At 37.1% G+C, this 20,884-nt stretch overlaps 2 protein-coding genes across 2 annotated transcripts in view; one reads left to right on the forward strand and one right to left on the reverse strand.

Annotated features, from left to right (window-relative positions):
- The window catches only part of TARBP1 (TAR (HIV-1) RNA binding protein 1), a gene marked incomplete at its 5' end in the record, with an annotated part of 34,635 nt that extends 18,451 nt beyond the window's left edge, over window positions 1-16,184 (forward strand). Inside the window, 15 exons of the mRNA XM_035320698.1 lie at window positions 354-606; window positions 708-896; window positions 3,422-3,621; window positions 3,788-3,859; window positions 4,815-4,935; window positions 6,403-6,513; window positions 6,761-6,910; window positions 8,188-8,274; window positions 9,097-9,293; window positions 10,328-10,409; window positions 11,688-11,859; window positions 12,121-12,312; window positions 13,326-13,450; window positions 14,589-14,725; window positions 15,804-16,184. Of these exons, the coding sequence (XP_035176589.1) occupies window positions 354-606; window positions 708-896; window positions 3,422-3,621; window positions 3,788-3,859; window positions 4,815-4,935; window positions 6,403-6,513; window positions 6,761-6,910; window positions 8,188-8,274; window positions 9,097-9,293; window positions 10,328-10,409; window positions 11,688-11,859; window positions 12,121-12,312; window positions 13,326-13,450; window positions 14,589-14,725; window positions 15,804-15,966 (2,251 nt within the window). The remainder of the gene's footprint in view (window positions 1-353; window positions 607-707; window positions 897-3,421; window positions 3,622-3,787; window positions 3,860-4,814; window positions 4,936-6,402; window positions 6,514-6,760; window positions 6,911-8,187; window positions 8,275-9,096; window positions 9,294-10,327; window positions 10,410-11,687; window positions 11,860-12,120; window positions 12,313-13,325; window positions 13,451-14,588; window positions 14,726-15,803) is intronic.
- A 626-nt stretch (window positions 16,185-16,810) lies between these two features.
- LOC118164296 (cytochrome c oxidase assembly factor 6 homolog) lies at window positions 16,811-18,426 on the reverse strand. Its single transcript, XM_035321720.1, has 2 exons — window positions 18,176-18,426; window positions 16,811-17,252 (listed from the first exon to the last, which is right to left on the reverse strand). The coding sequence occupies exons 1-2, from the start codon at window positions 18,317-18,319 to the stop codon at window positions 17,157-17,159; spliced, it is 240 nt and encodes a 79-aa protein (XP_035177611.1). The 5' UTR covers window positions 18,320-18,426; the 3' UTR covers window positions 16,811-17,156.
- Window positions 18,427-20,884: the final 2,458 nt, after the last annotated feature.

Here is a 20,884-nt window from a genome sequence, read left to right on the forward strand (position 1 = left end):
TTAAAATGAAATTATGTACTACTGGGAAAGGGAATGAAGTCCAGAGCAAGCCACAGGGTTAAAAAACAAATACTTTGGGAACATGAAGGTATGGAAAGCTTATAGTGATGTTTCCACAGAATACTGTCCCAGAAGTTTGAATAATGAGACACTTGAGCCCAGAAATCATTTCTCTGTGTTTAGAAAAGTTTACTTGTAGACTCCTGTTCCGTGAGTTTGCCCAGTCTCCCTCTGCACCTGCATAAATTTTAGCATCTCAAAAGTAGTAAGTATGGTTAAGCTGTTCCTGGTAGATAGAATTGTGCAAGATTAGTTAATATAGTATATATTTAAGACTGATACTTTTCTTACAGCTTATGTGAAGAAACATCATCTCAGGGATGGGGAAAAATTGTTGCACGCTATGTTCATGACCAGTGGATCTGCCTGCGTTTTGTTTTAAATATGTTTCCAATGCTGGCTCAAGAAGAAGAAATTTCAGAATTGTCCTTATCTACAGTTGAAAGGTCAAGAAAAATTCTACAGTGTGCATTAGAAGCCCTAACTATTCTTCCTTCAGACCAGGTTTTACCTGTGTTCGATTGCATGAAAGTCCTTGTTCCCAAGGTAAAAGATTTAACCAGTTGCAAGATACTAACAGTTTTGTTTGTTTGTTTTTGTTTTGTTTTGTCAAATGTACCACTTTTTTTTTTTTCCCTTTGTTCTAGCTTCTGAACTCATCAGAATCTCTCTGCATAGAATCATTTGATTTGGCATGGAAAATCATATCTTCTTTGAGCAACACACAGTTAATATTTTGGTCCAATCTGAAAGCGTTTGTTCAGTTCATCTTTGATACTGAGGTGCTAGCTGTTGCTGCAAGTGCAAAGGGTCAAGCATATGCCAAAATAAAAGAGGTCAGTTTAAGAATTCTTTTTGGGAAATGAACACAAAATTTACCTGGATCTAAAAATAGGTTTTAGTTCATATTTTCTCTTTGGTGTTTGTGGTGAATTTTTTTTTTTTTTGAAAATACACTAGTTTGATCTGAGAATTAGAGTGAGGATAAACAAACAGAACTTTAAACAAAAAGAAGTGTTAGTTCTTTTTGGTTAAAAAGTAAAAAGATTTCTGAAGCCTTCATGTTCATTCATTAAGTCACCTTTTCCTCCTGCTGTACTAGTGAAGGTAATAGCAAACAATTGAAGGATATCTGCAATGCAGTACAAACAAAAGATCAAAATGCATAATTGTAAAATGTTAGTTTTTTTTGTTTGCCAACTTGTGCTACTTCAGAGTAAGCTTACAAATGAAAAACTGCATATCTGTTGGTTGTTCTTCTAACACAGAAAATGAAAAGTACCGTTTCTTTGATTTTTAGACAAGTATGTTCTGCATTCACTAAAACGTATTTTGGTCTTTGTTCTATACTTATATGAGGCAATTCCTCTTTGTTGTTGTTGTTGTTGTTTGGGATTTGCCACCTGCACTGGCAAAAACTTAGTATTCTGGGAAATTTTTCTAATGGTCTTTTAAGATTATACTTTTTCAGATGAAAAATTACAACCCTTCAGCATTTAATTAGATGCTATGAGAGAAATTTAGGTACTTTAACTGCATCTTTAAAGGTCTTTTTTTCTCTGAATATCCAGGTGTAGGAAACAGCAGAAAAATCATAGTCTCCTTAGAGCATGCTAGAACTGGCTTCATATTTTAGAAAATAAAAAATGATTTTTTTTACTTTTTTTTTTTGTAAGATGTATGTAGTTTTCTATATTTCTGAAGTCCACACGTGTCATGCTGTTTTCATTTACTGTTTTCATGTAAATGAAAGCTGTACATGAATGAAACATTACAGTTTTCCTTCACTGTATTTAGTACCAGGGCTTTGATTCAACTTGGCTCTATACACAGGAATGACATAAATATTTTTCTTTTAAATAAACTTTCATGTTTCTGCGCTTTTTGATTGCTTTTTCCACTGAACATTAGATGTTTGTATGGAGCAGTCCACAATTACTGTAACACATTTACCAGAGCAGTAATACTTTGTAAATGTTACCCATGTGTATGTGTGCTTAGAATTACTGTCTCGTGCTGCTTTGCACGTAGCACAGAAGTTACCCTAGAAGGGGTTGCAGTTTTGCCTTGAAGGTCCACATAATTAGCTTTGTCCTGATCTCAGACTCATATTTGTAAATAATAATAATAAAAAAGTATTAGTTTTATTTTGGCTTATTTTCTTCAAAACAATGTTGCTGTCATCTGTTTTAAACAGGAAATAACACTTTGCATTTGTAGTCTTAATGTGGACCCAAGTCAAAATAAGACATATGCAAAGAGATGCAAATGCCTAGTTCTAGAAACCTGCTAGCTTTTTCTTTTAATGAATGTCTAGAATTAGTAAATGTGTGTGGTAGCTGATGAGCTGTAGCTTTTACTTTTATCTTTTTTTTTTTTAATTTTCAAGAACTACTTGGCTTAACTTCAGTGTTAGTGTTTGAGACATTATTTAAGGTGTATTTTGCCAGTGTTGAATCTTGAGTCTCTGTGACAGCTATCCCATTGTCTGCAGTGGGGCACACTACGACAACAAGCATCAGGAGGTAATGAAGGTCTCCTATATTCAGCAAAGGGCATCTGGTCGAGCCACCCTCTGCCCCTTCATAAGAAAATGAAGATAAAGTTCCCAAGCAAGTGTCTACTTACATATATTCTTACCCCACTCCTTGGCAGTCTCTTTTGCCATGACCCCTTGTGCAGTGGCTATATAGTTTTAGCTAGAGACAAAAAAAATAAAATAAAAAAATTGAATTGCCTGATACTGATTTGCTATAGAAGTGTAATTTTGCCTGCCACAGTCCACTGTCCTTTGAATAATAATTAGGGGTGTGGAATGAAGAGATACTTTTGTACCAAAAAGGAAGTATTACTGTGGTAAAACAAAGAACGTCTTCTACAGAGGTGCCCAGAGCACTGTGGTTTTAGGCTTCGTTTCTTCTGCTTTCTTCCTTGTGATTTATGCAAATATTAATTGTGCTAGAACTTAAATTTCCTAAACTTTCCTGAACTTTGAAATAGATGTAATCCTTATTAAAGAGAATTAGTGATATAGCTACATATGGAAGAATTTTTTTTTCTAAATTCATGTGGATTGATTAAAAACACCAGGTTTGTGCACTCAATGAAGTTAAGCGTGTTACATTTGCATAAGCATTTGTTTTGTTTTCCGTTCAACATAAACATAGCGGGCCAGTTGTTAGCCATTCACCTGCCAATATAATCGGAGAATTGTGAATAAATTCAAGACAGTATTAACCTGAGCAAGTCTCAGATGCTGGAGGGAATCACACCTGCTCTAATAGGATAATATTGCAGGATAATAGGATAATTCTAGCAAATGTGGAAGCTAGACTTTTAATCTTTTATTTCTTCTTTTCAGATAATTTTCAAGCTCATAGATTTGTCTGCTACAAAGACTGGAGTCTTCAATGTAGTCCTTAGCCATTGTTGTCGATCTTGGATATTTCCTGCCGTTGATGACAGAAGTGCTTTGACAAATGCTTTCTTAAATGCTGGGAATTACTGTGAACTTATCACTGAGGCTTGTGTCTTTGGAACTGTATTTAGGAGAGATCAGAGGTAAAAAAACAAACAAAACAAAACAAAAAAACCACCTTCAGGTTCATGTGTATGATTGTTACACATTTGTGCTTTTTGTTTTCTTTTAATCTTTGAGATATTTGAGAAGAGTTTTTTCTGTGCTATTCTGCTAACTTTGTTGCTTTGTCTTTTATCATCTGAGAAGACTTATACAGGATGTGCATGCCTTTGTAGAAAACCTTGGAGAAAAATGTGCAGCAAATGTGGTAACGGAAAGGTATGTATCTTACAATATTTAGTCTGAATTGTGTCTTCATCACTATCGATGCTATAATAGGAAAGATGTTTTTTGAGCCAACTTCGGAGTATATTCAGAATCTTAAATATCAGTGAAAGGCAATCATGTCACATTACATTCAAAATGTAGATAAGTATTTTCAAGACAGTATATTCAAATTTGATAACCTGAATGGGGCAGAAGTAATTACTTCCTCATTATTTCACCTCCTAAAAATAACACTTCTTAGGGTGCGGTTATCATATGGAGTGCTGATGTGTATCTCATCATTGCAGACTTAACGGTTAATAAATTTAGGCTTTAATTAATGCAGCCACATATGGAGCTTGACTTTTCAACATGGGCTCTAGGCCTTTTGATTTTGACATATCGACAATAAGCTCTGCATCCAGTTTTCAAAATGGGGGGACATTGGCTGCTGGAATATGGAACTTTTTTCCACCTTGACTCCTACATTTACTCAGTGGAAAAAGAGAAACAGTTACAATATAGTATTCTGGGGAAGTGTTGTTGCCATAACCTGAACTCGAACTCACCAGTTTTCTTCATCATCAATGATGGTCTGGTTTGGATTATTTGTGTATTCTGTCATCTCACTACAGGCAACTTGATGGCAATTTCTCAGTCTTTTGTGACAAATGGGAGGTTTACTGTGTTTGTTTTGCCTTCCACTTTGAAGATTTCCCAGCATATTTGCAGCATTTGCCATTCTTCTCAAAATTTGAGCTTTCTAATGTCTTTTTGGCATTAACTGAGTAACAGAATACATTCATCTTAAACATGTCCTTTGACTTCTTCTATGGCCCAGTCTTTTCCGCAGTTGAGAGCATCGTATGTACGTTCAAGATAAAGCTTGCTACTTCCTTTAAACTTAGGATTTATCTTTGTATCTGAACAAATAGTTTGACCTTCTTTTTTTACTAATATTTTACAGTACAAACCGAGATGATCACTATGTGAGGGTTTGTGCTATTAAATTTCTGTGCTTGTTGGATGGATCAAATAGCTTGCATAAGATGTTTATGGAAGACATCGTCAGCAAACTACTTGATAAAGTAAGCTTCATTTTTTTCATATATAAATGTAATGTTAATTATTAAAATGCAAAGTAGTTAACAATTCAGCTTTAAGTACTTCTTAGTTGTTTGTATAGCCTGTCTAGATTTGCCCTTTAAGACGTTTCTTTTGCTCATTATTATAAGACATGAGTTAATTCATCCAGATTGCCAAACTGTAATGGTTAAAAAAAAAAGTCTCTTCCAGGTTTATTTTTGTATTTTAGGGGATGTTCTGACTTCACTGAGTAGTATCCAAATTGTAACCATTCTTCTGTGAAGTATTTTCCTTTAGTCTGCATTTTGAAGCACCGCATTTCACTGTAACAATTGCAAACTACTTTTTGAATTGAGAGCTGTTGTATAATTAGGCCTTTATAAATGAGATAAATGGAGAAGATTGGGGTCTGATTTTCATTTATATCATGACTGCTTATACATTGGCACTAGTGTAAAACCAGTGGTAATTTACTACAGCTGCTATTAGATTATAACCTGTGCATTCTCGTAGTATAGCATTCTGATTTTGTCGAATGAACGAGGAAGGGCTGATCCTTTATTCATGCCCTCCTGTCCAATTAACTGGTAAAGAAAAGTTGGTAATATTTTTGTTATACGATAAATCAAGTGGGAAAAGTAACTTGAGCTTTAAAATGGATTTCCTTTCTTCCTCAAATATGAGGCTTAAACGTGTAAAAAAAAAAAAAAGTGTTTGCATTTTAATATTAATATGGAACTTGTATCACTGCATAATTTTCTTTTTAAAAAGTTAAGGAAATAGTTTTCAGTGTCATGTGTTTATTAAGAAGGCCAAAACAGAGTATATAAGGAAAGAATGTAAAGCTATACGACTATGTGAGAACATGAATTTATTTTCAAAGTTCCGTTTATTTGACCTATTTTCTTTCACATAAACATGTTTTTTTATTGCAGAATACTAGTTTTCATCCCAAAACTAGAGCTGCAGTTACAAGCTGAATTAATCTAGAGCATGATTAAATCCATTTTTATATGTATATATTAAAGTAGAAATGTTTGTATTTATATACTCATTTCTTCACTCAGGTTATTTAGTTCTTGCTTTAATATAAATAAATGACAGCTTCTCTTCATGCTCCATTTTACCTAGTATTATTTTAATTGTTCATATACAGTAGGTGCTGCCTTTACATAAATTCTTCAACTTTCTGCTGTGTGAATATTCTTAATATCTAACATTTTTATGCTCTTAAGTAAAAATACTAAGTGTAATTGTGTGTTTTTATATATATATATATTTTTTTTAACTTCCAACACTTATCACATAGAAGCTTCAAAATATATTTCGAAGTAATGTTAATGTATTTTTCTAGCTTTGTAGTGCTGATTACTAGTTGTGCAATAGATGTTCTCAGTACAGTTAAATACAATTCCATATCTTCAATTTTAAAGGAATGATAGATAATACAATTTCTAACTTGCTTTCAGGATGAACAGGTGTCCAGATCTAGAACACGCTATTATGCAAACTCTTTACAGCATAGAATTAAAAACCGGGTATGGCAGACTCTCTTACTACTTCTTCCTAAGCTGGACCAGGTATTACTCTTCACTATATTTTTTTAAAAGATTTTTTTTAAATCTACTTTCAACAATATTTGTCATTAATTTGTCATTTGTCATTAATTGTATAATAAAGAAATTAGGTGGTTCTAGAATGTTTTAGTTTGAGTATCAAAAGTATTTCAAATATTATAAAGCTCATAATGTTTATTTAGATTTTATTTTTCTTTATAGAAACAACTTGAATAATATCCTAAGTGATTGTCTGGTTTTGTTTTCTCAGAATTTTTTGTGTGGAACCCTTGACAAAGTTTTTCAGGCTGGATTTGGTAACAATCAGGCATCTGTGAAATACTTCATAGAATGGATTGTTATCTTGAGTCTTCATAAATATCCCCAATTTCTTAGTAAATTCTGGGATTGCTTTTGCTATGTAAGTAAGAACTTTGACTTTCACTCAAAGTAATTTGAACAAAAAGGGTAAAGATTTTTTTTTTTAAACGTATGTTATATTATGTGTATTCAGATTTTCATTTAGAAGAAATGGGTTGTTGAGCTTGGAAGTGAGTCTGGACTATAGTCTGAGCCATTTAGAAGTTTGTGATTTAGAATTGGCTGAAGACAATTCTTGTTGAGAGTTGTGTTGAGAGATTTCCCTTTATAATGTAAACTCTACTCTGGACTCTGTAGAGCTGGTGTAAGTGCCATCAGGAATGCATAGACACCTTATACTCTGAGTCTAGAAAGGTATTGCCCAGTCACTTCTTGCTTCCACACTTAGCTTCTGTAAGACTTCTGCATAGTCTTGTTTGTCAGAGGAGGAACATGGCTTACATAACACATATACATTTTGCAGCTTTTAATGTGAACTTCTGTCAGAATGGCATTCTAAAATGCAGTTCTAAACTGCAAGCAGATTTTGCATATGGTACCCAAAAGTCCTGAAAGGGTTGACTGAGGAGAACTTGCTAGCACTTAATTTTTGTCTTGGATTCTTAAGTAATCTTAAGATTTGACATAGTGAAGAAATAGTCAGTGTGTTCTGATGACCTTGAATTTATTAGCATTGTACATTTGGGCTGAGTAAATAACATGTACTTGCATCAAATCCAATGTATAGGAAGACGTTACATGTGGGCTTCTGCTGAAATGCACCACTCAAAATAGTTAATGGGTTATGTTGTCTTGCTTATCAAATACAAATAGCCTATTTGGTACTGTAGTTATTTTTCAAAAAGTTAAACAGTAGGAGAAGAATTTAAAAGAAAAAAGAATTGGAAACTGTATTTAGATAATTTTGCCCCAAACCAGGCTGGTATTTAATATCACCGTGTGACGACTTTGTTTACTGATGATGTGTGCTCTACTTTTCTCTGCACTGGAGATAAATCTCTATTTCAGTGTATATTTAAAATCCTTCGATACTTAGACGGTCCATTTAATCAAAAAATTCTATTTGGTTTAAGTCTTATAATTGGGCTGTTGTACAGTCTAATTTCCAACAATTTGAAGTTGTCAAAATACTTAAACATTTTGTTCTGTGTTTATTTGTAGTGAGATCACTTAATACCAAAGGTTCTGCAATGGCAGCGCAGGAAGTAAGCTTCTGCACCGCTTGGGTGCACCATAAGCACACAATACCTTATGCTATCTTTCACAAAATGTTTTTCACAGAATTTTAGAAAACATGGCATTCTTTTTTTCCTTTAGGATGAGGAAAAGCTTAAAACAAGCATCTGCACGTTTTTATCAGTGTTATCACACTTTGACATCATTCTTCAGAATACCTCAGAGAAAGTAAGTTTGACTAAAATTGTCATTTACTCAGTTGCACTGTATTTGAATTTCTGAAATAGCCTTTTCTTGCAGTCTATCTACAAAACCTTCTTAATACTTACCTCTAAGGTACCTTTTGACATAGAAAATACCAGCTCTTCTTGTCCATATCAGACTTAGTGAAAACTAAGTAAATAGCAGATGTTTTGGATACATAAGGCCTGATTACCTGTGAGTTTTTTTAGAACAGCTATTCCAGTGTAACTAAGCTAGGGTTGTTTTTCTTGACCTGAGTTTAATTTGCATGATCGTGGGCTCAGGTAACCTGAAAGAAGGTCATCTTTCTATAGAATAGTAACACCCATATAGAGTTCTTTGGAAATAGCTAGTCCACGTTACATTTATATTTTTTTATTTGGAATTCTAATTTGTAAATGGACCTTTAAATACAGTCAGGAATTACATGAAACAAAATACTACACATCTGCAGCAATCCAAGTATTTCTGTTGTTTTTGACTGTTTGTGTAAATTTACAAAATAAACATCCTAAGTACCAGAAGATAAGCATGTTAAATAAAGGCTTCTATGTATGCGGAATAGCATTTTTTTTTCACAATAAACTGATACATTTTCAAAACAAGTATCTCTGTGCTATAGGGAGAAGGAAGGAAAGAAGGAAATCAGAACCATGTTCAGAAGCCTGTATCTGCATGTATAGGTGCTGTTAAAGTTTTGAACTGAAAGACTTTTCTGAGAGAGCGTCAGTTCTTAGGCCAGCCTTTTCTACTTCCAAATGATACGTTAAGACTTAACATAAATGAAAATCTTCTTTTGTTTTTTAGAAGCCGGTTCTGAAGAAAGCCCTCATAGTAGTTCTACAGTGGTGTTTCAACCATAATTTCAGTGTTCGACTTTATGCATTAGTTGCCCTTAAAAAAATTTGGGGTATGTGCAGAATGTTGCATGTGGAAGAATTTGAAGCTCTGACACCTGTCATTGAATCTAGCCTTCAACAAGTAGAAAACATGCATGGCACAGGGTTAGTAACATTCTGCTGGCTTAGAGCTTAACATTATTCTTCAGAGACATTTGCAGCAAGTCTAACTTCCTAAAATGGTACTTGATAGTTGCTGTTGGTTTTCATTATTCTAATTTAAAAGAAAGCAAGCCTTGGAAAGTGAATGTTTATCAGCAAATGAAGTGATAATTTACTGTAGCACAACAGAAAAAACTGAGGCACATTTGAACAGTGCTCATAGTTTAGTGTGGTGTGAAAAAAATGACAGTCATAGGTGCTAAGTCATCTTATCTGATGGGTTATGAAGACATAAAAAACCGTACTTCCAGACTTTCTGATACCAGTAAATTCTCAAAAATAAAACCGTGAAATGTTCTAGGTGTCATATTTTCAAAAGTCTTCTGTGTGGAAAAAAAATGGTAGGGAATTTAATTTGGGGTGATGATTAAATGAGGTTTACAGAAATGCTTTTCAGTTTAGTGCTTTGGAAATAAAATATTTTTGTACAACATGTTTTTATTCATTTTTAACCGTATTGTTATGAGTTACTTAAAATTAGTTAGGATTTCTAATAGTCTTGTGAGCCAACATGAATTTGGACTGCTTTATTTTTTTCTGAGAACAATCTCATTCATTTCCCTAATGAGAGTCACTGTTAAGTTACCCGAGCTGGCATGTCAAGATGTGGGATACAGATAAGCAGCAGGAAATAGCCTTTTTTTTTTTTTTTTTTTTTTTTTGTGACAGTGGGCTTTGATAATTAAAAGTAAATCACTCAACCATAGGCTAGTATTTGGTTTCTCTAAGAGGCCCACATGGGATACCCTTTATTGCCAGTCTTTTGTCTTCAAATAATAGAATTTGGAGATACGTTATGGGTCTTTTTTGAAACATAAACTTATTTCCTGAATGCTGTATTTCTTTAATTGGTGCTTACTTAATTGTTATTGTCTTTCCCGTATAGTACATGCAATTAGATTGCCCTGTTCCAATTTGACAATTAAACTGGTATGTTGCATTTTGTGTACCTCTTGCATTACTTTCTGTCATTGCAGGAATGCTAGAAGAAACTGGCAGCGAATCCAAGATCACTTCTTCTTTGCAACTTTTCATCCACTAGAGGACTATAGTCTAGAGGCAAGTCCTAAAGAATACTGTTCATCATTGTAGCTGCATAGATGTACAAGTATATTTTAACTTTCTTTATATGCTCTACTGCAGGAGAAATAATGATAGACTATTACTCATTTAAAACTCAAAAAAATAACTTTGATGGATTTTACGTTACAACTACAACTTAATTCTCTTATTAATGCACTGCAATAGAATAATAGAATGGTTTGGGTTGTAAGAGACCTTAAACACCACCTGGTTCCAACCCCTCTGTCATGAGCAGGGCTGTCTTCCACTAGATCAGGTTGCCCAGGGCCCTGTCCCACCTGGCCTTGAACGCTTCCAGGAAATACTTACCTAAATTGTTGTCTAATGTGAACAGAATACAAATATGTAGCTTCTAGAACATCTTTCTCAGCTATATGTTTTGCCACAGCTTAAATAACTGAAAACTGGATAAACACTGTGATGGACAGAAGGCAAAAATCTGAGTGCTGATAAAAGTAAGAGATGAAAATAGGAGGTAAACTGAAAATAGATGAGAAACATGAGTATGAAAAGGGATAGATGAGTTTTTGGCACAAGCAGGGCTGTCTTTCAGAGAAGGAATTATTTGTATTTTTTATTTTTGACAACTCATGTTCTGTAAGGTACTTCTGTGAACACTTAGATGTGTTAGATATGACTTACCACAATCAGGCAGTGAAAATCTTGAACAATAAGAAAAAAGACCAATACTTGTTCAGTGTTTAAATGTATTCAGGGTACATCTTAATAGGATAACCACAACATCTGGGTTTTAAACTCCTCATTTTATTCATATGTTCAGTTCGAGCAGGGTAGTGGTAGTGTTTGTTTTTGTCCTTGATTGTGGTTATGTTTTGGTGGTGCTGAGTTGGGTTTTAGGACTAGATTTTAATGTTTTTGACCATATTTCTCTTGTTGTTAAATCAATCTGCATTATTTACTTGAAGTTCATGAAGGCATCTGAAAATCCTTTAGTGCGTTAGGCATAAAACACTTTCACAAGACCTCTGCTGAAAAGTCTAGAACAATAATCAATGCAGATCCTTAAAACATCTAATTATAGACAGTAGTATTATGAAAGTTCAGGATAGCACTCAGTGTGTAGAGGTGATTCATGAGAATTGTTAGCAAGTTAAGACACGTGGCAAGAAAAACTACTATTAAAATCATGGGGTGATAGATAAAAGAAGTGTGCAATAGAATTGCCTAGAGGCTACGTTATTATCTGCTATGCTTACTTTGATGCTTTGCTAATAATGTTATGTTACATTGCAGACAATATTTTACACTCTTCCACGCCTTTCAGAAGTGGCTGAGGATGAATGGATCTCACTGTGTAAATTTGACAGATTCACTGACATTCCTTTGCCACCAACATTTCAGTGGTATCAATCTCGAACTGAACTTCTTGATCTAAAACCAAGTGACTGGTCCCAGCAAGACATAGGTAAAATATAGCTAATCTATGTTAAATTATTTGTGTGTGGCAATAGCGTATTTCTGTAATAAATCTTGTCTTAGTATGTGCACGATCTCTGTTATCCTGATGTATTAGTTTTGTATCTGCAGGAGCATAGTATGTCCCATAAAATGATAATATGATGACTAACATTGCCTACAGTATTACCATTTAGGTAATCCTCTTCCCTGAAGCAGTAGCTTCACTATGACTTTTATATCCATATGACTTAATACTTGGTTTTCGTAGGTTCAAATTCAGTTGAAACAGATGGCCAAACAGAGTGGACTGATGTTCAGAAAAAGATTATACCCTGGAAAAACAGTACTCCTAGTTCAGACCTGGAAATGGTATTTCAGGACCGTGCTGCTAAACTTGGTAAATCAAACAGCAGGCTGATTGTGGTGGCTTCACTTATTGATAAACCTACCAATTTAGGAGGTAAGGTTGAATGGACATTTAAAAACTTTTATTTTAGGCTTTAGAGCAGGCTTGGCTAATAAAAATTACTGTTAAGATTCTTTTTAGTATGTTGATATTAGAAAATTATTTTAGTACCCAGAGAAATAGATTATTAATCTGCAAGAACTTGGTAACCAAATGTTAGCCCCTTCACAAAATAGAGTATTCTGTAGTTATTTATTAAAAAGGAAAACAAAACAAAACAAAAAAACACTTGCACATAACATGCATTAATTAAATAGAACTTCGTTGTACTTTAATTTACAGATAGGTTTCTTTCTGCATTCATATTCTTTGTCACAGCGAAGTTTTTCATAATTGTGTATGCTATGAAAGCCAAATGATTTTTTTGTATACTGATTAAACCAAATCCTGTAGATATACAAGATTTGTACAACAATACTAGTTTCTCATGACAGTTGGACAGCAGGAAAGTAAGCATTTCTGATTTTGAGTACTCCTATTGTGCAAGTGCAAACTGTGATATAACAAATCCAGCAAATATGTTATTGCATTGTGCTTGCTGTTGTCAGCAGTTTTAATAACTACAGGTAAACTGTTAATGAAAAACACACCCACAAGCTGGTGCTGTCTGCCCTGTAACGCTGTGATGTGTCATTCTCAAGTCTTTCATTTAATGGTATTGGATTTAGAGCTTAAGTGTGTGTGCTACATGTCCATCCATCCGCACCTAGGCTGTTACACTGGCCCATTACTATGTGTAATTAGTACTGTAGAAGCATGCTGCCAGATTTAGAGCTTTTTCCGTTTTTATCTTTCTGCTAAGTTACAAAACATTTTTTTTCTAGTAAGATATATGGAACAATGTGTGACTTGGAGAAGACCTAAAAGTACATGAAACTGATTAAAAACAGAGGGCTAAAATAAAAATGTCTTTTTTGGATTCTGAGTCCTTTTTCATTTGCTAAAATATTCTGGCATGGTGTTTATGTAACTTTCTATAAAAAATCACTTTAATTCTTCTGTTGTAGGCTTGTGTCGTACAAGTGAAATATTTGGGGCATCTGCGCTAGTTGTCGGCAGTCTTCATTACATACAAGATAAACAGTTCCAGCATCTTAGTGTTTCTGCAGAGCAGTGGCTCCCCCTTGTTGAGGTGAATGGAAACAGTTTAATAGCTAAAAACTACCTCATGTCTTGAGTTTATCAAATGCATACTTCAGAGTCTTATTTTTTTTCTTCTTGCAAAAAAATGAGTTTCTTTTTCAAGAAGCTTCTGTCATTTCTGACACTTAATGTTGCATATTTTGGAAAAAACCTTTGAGTCAGCCTGGTAACAACAACAAAAAAAATTAAAATGTTAGTTTTTATTTTGCTTAGTGACTGTTTTTATAGTGGAGTATTTGATGGGATGTTTGTTTATAAAAGTTGAACAACACTGCATTTATCTTGCTTAGATCATTGCTTTTGGTAACTTCATGAGTATAATCATTACATTTGCCTGAAGCTAGCTTGTGCTAAGCTTTTAGAACCTATTGTCTAGCTTATACAAATGAGGTTTTCAACCTGTATCTTTACCATTTGGTAGAAGATATGGTTGTGGTATTTTATAGTAATTTGTTTTTCAGTATCAGCTTTAGCTAAGTGATCTGAACAATTCAGTTTGACTTTTTCATTTTTTTACATGGTGTTTATTTTCAGCATATTAAGATTTTATTTTGTAGAGCAATAAAGCTGTAGTGCGCTTTGCCTAACACAGAATGCTGATGAGCACACGTTTTCATACCTAATCTCTGTGCTTCTCTACTGATGATACAACTTTTGTTGCATGAAGAAATTGGAATCTAATACAAATAGGCAGTATAGAGTTGAATGAAGATGGAACAAATACATTACTTACCTCCATCTTAAGCTATCACAAGTTTTAACACAGGCATGTAAGGCAACTGGGTTACAATACTGACCAACCACTACATTGTTTCAGGAAGGGATTCCATGGTTAAGTAACAAGTATGCAATTTACCTCATGCAATAGTGCTTCTTCTACATTCAGTTGTCAGAAATGTAGAAATGACTTTGTTCATTTTATTTATGGAGGGAATCCTTGTGACATTACCTACCCTTTGTGCTATTGCTGAAGAACCTTTAAAATAGTAAAGTACATATATGGACAGTGGGGATAAATCACTTTCTGCTAAAAGCTGTCCAAGTTTTTTTTTTTTACAGTAGCTTCAGAAGTTTACAAATAGCAATATTTAAATATTTGTGTGTTTCTCTCTACTTTTGATGGACAGGTGAAACCATCTCAGCTTGTTGATTATTTACAGCAGAAAAAAACAGAAGGCTACACTATTATTGGTGTGGAACAGACAGCAAAAAGCTTTGATCTTACAGAATATTGCTTTCCAGAGAAGTCACTGTTATTGCTGGGGTAAGAATACATGCTTTTTGTAAATCTACCTCTTGACATCCATCCATGTCCTTCTACTAGTTGGACTTGGGTCATGTGAAAACCAAGTGACACTGGTAAAGGTGGAATTAGAACAGGAAGGGACGGGGAAAATGGCAAGGAGTTTGGCTTTGTGTGCTAAGGGATGGGAAGTATAGGTATCTACTCCTGAACGATCCTTTTTCTCATATTTAGTAACTAGTCTGTATACTGCAACTCTATTTTTTATTGAAGATCCTTTAAAAATTCAGGATGAGCCAGATGTGGCACACAGAAGCAGGTACAGTGCTTGCAGTTTGAACAGAGGCTGAGAGAACTTTAGAGGAAAAACAATGATCAGTTCCTACAACCAGGAAGCCTCAGATGTGACAAAGGAGAGGCTAAAGCAATGTCTGAGGTCAGAAAGATCCTGGAATTGCTGGGCCACCAACTGAGATCAGGAGGAAGGGCCTGCCTCTCCTTTTAGGACAAAGTAGGCAAAAAATACCTTGTTTTTCAGCCCTTTTTAGATGTAGTTTGTTTTTAGACTGTAGTTTTCATAACCATTTGTTCTCTACTAATTAAAACCATAGCTTTAATTACTGAAAACCTTTTGGTTTTTTGATGTGCTCATTCTAAAGAAGTGAAATATTTCCAGTTGAAGATTTTGGTCAGTCTGAAATTCCCTCATACCAAGACCTCATCACAAGTGAAGTGTGTAGTTGAGCCCCCCCGCTGTGCCAGCAGCTTCATGCCCTTATTTTAATTAAAGCTATTTATTTTGCTGTATATGGATTGTTCAGAATGAGGATGGGGGAGTCCTGGTGCTAGGTGTTGGTGGCTCACTGAACTAAAGATGAAATGCTCTGCCTTTTTTCCTGTATCACAGCTTAGGTCACCCATGCTTTCTTTGTATCAGTAATGTAAAATTGCTTTAATAATCCTGTGCTCACCATTTACATTTAAGGGCAGATGCTCCATTTTCCAAGTGGTATTTGGTTGCTATTGTGACTTCTGTATCTTTTGCCTTCTGGAACATCTGTCTTCTCCCAGATGTAAGTTGCTGTTTCCTCTCTATTAGAAATGAACACGAGGGAATCCCAGCAAACCTGATTCACCACCTGGACGTCTGTGTGGAAATTCCTCAGCAGGGAATTATTCGATCGCTCAATGTTCATGTCAGTGGGGCTCTGCTGATTTGGGAGTACACAAGGCAACAGGTGATCAAGCAAAAACAGAAATAACTACCAAGAATTTTGTGCCTTACAGTACAGCTGGGTGACTTCCTATGGTGCTACAACATGAAATCCTGAACAGAGGAGATACAACTCAGGGTGAACGAGGATTCTTAAATTTTGCATGTTTTGTTCTCTGTAGTTCAGAGTGATTTTTTTAAAATGCCTTAATGCTTTACCTCCTTAAATAAACTGGTTGCATTGGTAATAAATACTATTTATAGTGCGCGTGGTGTGTGATTTATTTTGTGATCATCAACACAGTACCATGAACATTCAAAACAGGATTTTTACTGTTGTTATTTTGATTGTCAGCCATGTTTGACCACATGCCCTCCACTAACCACAATCCAAACTTGTAGTATGAATAGTGTTTAATGCTTCCAATGCCAGGTCATGTAAGTGAATTTAACTTTAAAAATGTATATAAAATCCCTCCTATAGCCAATTTCCTGTGCTGCCCCTTGTTTAAGTGTCCTTTATGGTTGAGCTTACTACTCCTGCTGTAAACCCTGGTATGTATTTTTAATGAAGTTGCTTCAGTAAGGTAATTAATTCTAAATCACACACAAGACCATAACGTGAGATAAACAACTGCCCTACTTCTAACAGATACTGATTGGAAACCAATAGTGACAGCTAACGACAAACCTTATCCTTTCTTTAAAAAAAAAAAAAAAAAATTAGGCTTTTTAGGCTACATTAGGCTTTTTAATGGCTACTGTAGTAAACTGACTATATTTTAAAATATTTTGAAATACTTGGCCAATGGTAAATGCAGATTACATAAACCACCCTCCCCTGGCTTTTGACAGGGAAGTGAAGTTGGAAAAGCTTTCTTAAGAAAAGTTAGTTCACTTACTGAAAAACACTTTTATTCTTTTTAGAGTATGTACGTGATGCTATCATATAATCATTTATTTATTCTTGTGAAACAATGACTGTCATTACACATTCAAAGCCTCAGATTTGTGAACAGCTTGGCACCATACTGCTTTGACTCATACTCAAGTTGCCCATGACCATCCTTTTTTCAGCAGACATGAGACCCCACAATAAGAAGACTGGTCTGCATTTTAGGAACACAGGTTAGCAGTTCTTGACCTTGAGTTCTTGCACTGAAGCAGGTTCTGTTGCTTTCTCCTGCTTCTTCCTTCCCCAGCTTTATTCTCATCAGCTATACTTTGAAAGCAGAGTACTTAGGCCTTCCCAGCAGTTTCTGGAGGATGAAACCCTTCTGCTTCAAGCTTCTTCTTATATTTTAAAAAGTCTCTTCTTTTGTCAAAGTATTTAACCTGTTTAAAAAGAGAAATAACTCACATTCATCATAAGAAACTAGCAGAACAAGGGCTTTTGTGCATCATAACAAGACTGAGGAATACGTGGTCTTTTGACTGCTAAATTTAAGTAGGATTTTAGCTTTCTACCCTAGGTAGGAAGTTGTTGCTTGACTGAAGGAGAAGATTCAGCCTGTCATCACATCTCCCCTTATCCCCATGGACATTGAATAAAAGTAGCCCACTAAGTTGCATTTTTTGCTGCAGTGAACTGGGATCGTGGAAAAGAGGTAAATCCAGCAGCTTTTCTATGATATTAGAGGGTGCAGGACCTCTGCAAAGCACTGCAAACACCACCACCAGCACTGGAGGTGCCACACAGCTGAACTGCAGCCCTCAGAGTAAGGCAGCACAGCCCCTGGGAGCATACTGATTGTTTCAGCTGATTTTGGTTCACAGGCTCAAACAGAAACTGCTCAGACCCTCAGACACCACTGCTGACAAGAAGCAACAACCATTAAATCAGGTAAGAATTGTAGCTCGTGCTCAGGAAACTGAAAAGCATGCAGGCCATAGGAGGGATGTGCAAGCAGATGGGTCATGGTGAAGCCCTGCTGTGCAAAGAAGGGTGTTTTCTGTGCAGTAAGATGCCAGGTGTGGGTTTTACAACGCAGCTGCACCCCCCGGCCCTCACCTCCCTTCCCCACTAGCCGTTCTCCTTTAGCAACGATCATTTGTGTTGCTTCCTAAACCTTCCCGGTCCCCTTCAGCCCTTTTTAAGTTCCAGCTGCCCCGCTGTACGCCCCTACGGGCTGCCCGTTTCTCGGGGAGCCCGGGCTTGCGGTGTTCCCCTCTCCCCTCTAGGCTCGCCCCCCCGCGGCCCGCAGACTCTCCGTTGGCCTGGCACGGCCCTCGTGGGGCCGCCCGCGGCCGCCGCTCACCCACTGCTGGGGGCACCGGGACTCGAAGGCCACCCGCAGCTCCTCGCACCGCGCCGCGTCCTCCGCGTGTGCCTCCAGGCACTGCCAGAACTCGTCCCGCGCCCCCCAGCACGCCTTCCTCTCCTGCATCGTGGGGGCCGACATCTTCCCTGCCGCCTTGCGCGGCCAGCACGGGGCGGCCGACACCGCGCCTCGCCCCTCACCGCAGCGGGGAGCCCCGGCCCGGCCCGGCCCGGCCCAGCACGGCCCTGAGCCTCCCTCCCGAAGGTCAGCAGCAGGCGCAGGCCCAGCGCGGCTGCGGGCGGGGCGGAGGCGGGGCGGGCGGCGGCCATTCCGCCTCCGCCGCGGGCTGGTAGCAAGCCGTGCCCTGGCTGTGTTTGGGAGCCACAGAATCACAAAATAGCCGACTTGGATCCGCAGGGGTCGGCGAGTTAACGCCTGGGTCCCCAGAGGACCACCCCCAAAACAAGCCACGTGCCAGAGCGTTGCCTGAACGCTGCTTGAACTCTGCCAGGCTCGGTGCCGTGACGACTTCCCTGAGGGACCCGGGGGGGCTTAGTGGCGCCGCACAATTAATTAATGGTCTTTGCCCCTTCACACGTCAGCCGCCTTTAAATGCTGGGTGCTCGGTTCCCGAGGGGCCTGTTGCCGTGGAAACTCGCTGCGCGGCCGCCGTGGGGCGGGTGGAGTTGTGGCGGCGGGGCCCAAACCGGCGGGCGCGGAGCCGCCGGCCCCTGGCGGTCTGCAGGGCCCTGTGGAAGGGACGAGTTCTGTCAAAGTGCTGCTTGTGAGGGATGTTTCTGGGGAGTACAGTGAGCGTGAATGCCGCGGTACGCCTGGCGGTATTTCACACAGTCTGCTCTCATCTCTGGCTGTTTGCTTTAACCGCCCTTTTATTGCTAGACTCTGATGGGTAGGAGAGGGAAATGCAGCAGTTTAATTTCTAACATAACAGGAACTTTAAGGTGAGTAGAAGTCACTACAAAAGTGGGATTTCAGTTATGGCTTTTATTGAAAATAATTGGTAAAGGTGTAAGTAAGCTTACTCATGACTCTTATGCACACAAGCTTTTGAGAAGCAAGCTTTGACAAGCGTGAATATTGAAAAGAAAACGAGCGTTAAGTTTCAGGACCAAAACGTGGTAGTAGCAAGTGTCTGTCACTTGTGTTTCAGATTTTAAAATTTATGCTGTGTATAACGTTGTTTAGCTGGTGCGTTCATGAAACAGAAGGAATAATGTGGTGATACATAATTAATCACAAAGCCCCAGTAGCACATCTGGGATATTTGTGATAAATAGTTTATTCTTTAAGGGCCTGCGGTCCAAGAAATACTCACTGAAGACATTTGTAAATAACTCTGTGTAATGGATATTATGGAAATCTAGTAATCTGGCTTTAGAAAGTGCATGAACAGAAAAAAGACAGATTTCTCTAATATATTTTTAATGACCATGTTTCCATTTGGTTAAACTGCTATCATAAGGAGCTGAATTTTTTTGTTGTTGCTGATCTGCCAATTCTAAGCGTCTATCTTTAGCCCTTCGCTTTGGGGAAGCGTGCCCAGTAAGTAATAAATGGGATATTTATAATAGCCGGGCAGAGGCAAATGTTCTAGAAAGATGGAAGGCTGAAATAATTCCAGATTTGTTAGGTGAGCCACTTGCCACGACTGAAGCCTCTGAATTATGTTTCCACTTAGCAGTAAGTGAGATGTTAAAGAATCGGGTGACCATGGTCCACCAAAACTCTTGCCAGGACCGTGTTCAGGTGAATTGTGTGGGGTTTGTGCAGTAGTCCTGCTCTCGGATTCTTTTGTGCCTGTTGTTGTTAACTGGGAGACAGCTCTGCCTTCCGATGAACACCTTACAAATCTCTCCTCACCTTCAGACTTGTTTATGCCGTATTTACCCAGCAGATTCTGGGTTGGCTGCCATGACGATTTCTCCTTTCACTGCTGAGGAAATTAGCATGTTACAGGTATCCCTAGGAACAGTAATGAAAGCACTTCTTGAAGTACCGTGGCTGTGTTCAGCTTTGTGCATACACCAAGAGCTCAATTAATTTGTTGTTCTTGCATAGAAAGACTCATATATATCCTCCTTTAAATTATGATCCTTATCCATAATAAATTGTCAGTGAATTTCATTTGAAATAGTGTTCTTTAAGTAACATAGTCCCATGTCCAACTATTTATTTTGCTAGAAATAATAATAGGATCTTACCTGACGTGACTCAGGGCATTGTCTTCTGTTGTTGAGCACCAAGCTGTATTTTAAAATAAAAATTGCAAAAATGCGTAGCGTGAGAGAATCATGCATCAATGCTTTTTCTTTCTTGCTTTTCAGATGTCTGTTAAAGATGTAACTCTGACTCTTTTAGTCTTCCAGTGTTCCTTGCTATGCCTGAGGAAAGAATATGATTAAAGAAATCATAATAATTAATTGTGTCTGGTTTTATTATTAAAAATGAATAAATTAAGCAAAGAAATACCATGAACTGCAAACAGTAGTTGCCTCTTTCTGTTCCTCTTTGAAAATGTTTTAACAGGAATTACTTAAATGGTTGGACATCAGCCATCTCTCTGGGAAGCTCTCACTTAAATGAAGACAAAAGCATTTCATTTTAAACAATGAATTTTACCTTAGTGTTTTGAAGGCAAGCATTGGATGGAGAAAGGAGGTTTGCCTACTAGTACATCAGTCCTAC

The sequence above is a fragment of the Oxyura jamaicensis genome, chromosome 3 (genome assembly GCF_011077185.1).
Source record: "Oxyura jamaicensis isolate SHBP4307 breed ruddy duck chromosome 3, BPBGC_Ojam_1.0, whole genome shotgun sequence".
In the NCBI taxonomy this organism is placed as follows: Eukaryota; Metazoa; Chordata; class Aves; order Anseriformes; family Anatidae; genus Oxyura; species Oxyura jamaicensis.

What these genes read in the sequence shown, in the direction of transcription:
- LOC118164296 (XM_035321720.1), bottom strand. Translation starts at nt 18,319, where the DNA reads ATGTCGGCCCCCACGATGCAGGAGAGGAAGGCGTGCTGGGGGGCGCGG. An exon ending in CCCGGTGCCCCCAGCAGTGG is followed by an intron (nt 17,253 to 18,175) that starts GTGAGCGGCGGC and finishes CTTTTTAAACAG; the next exon opens with GTTAAATACTTTGACAAAAG.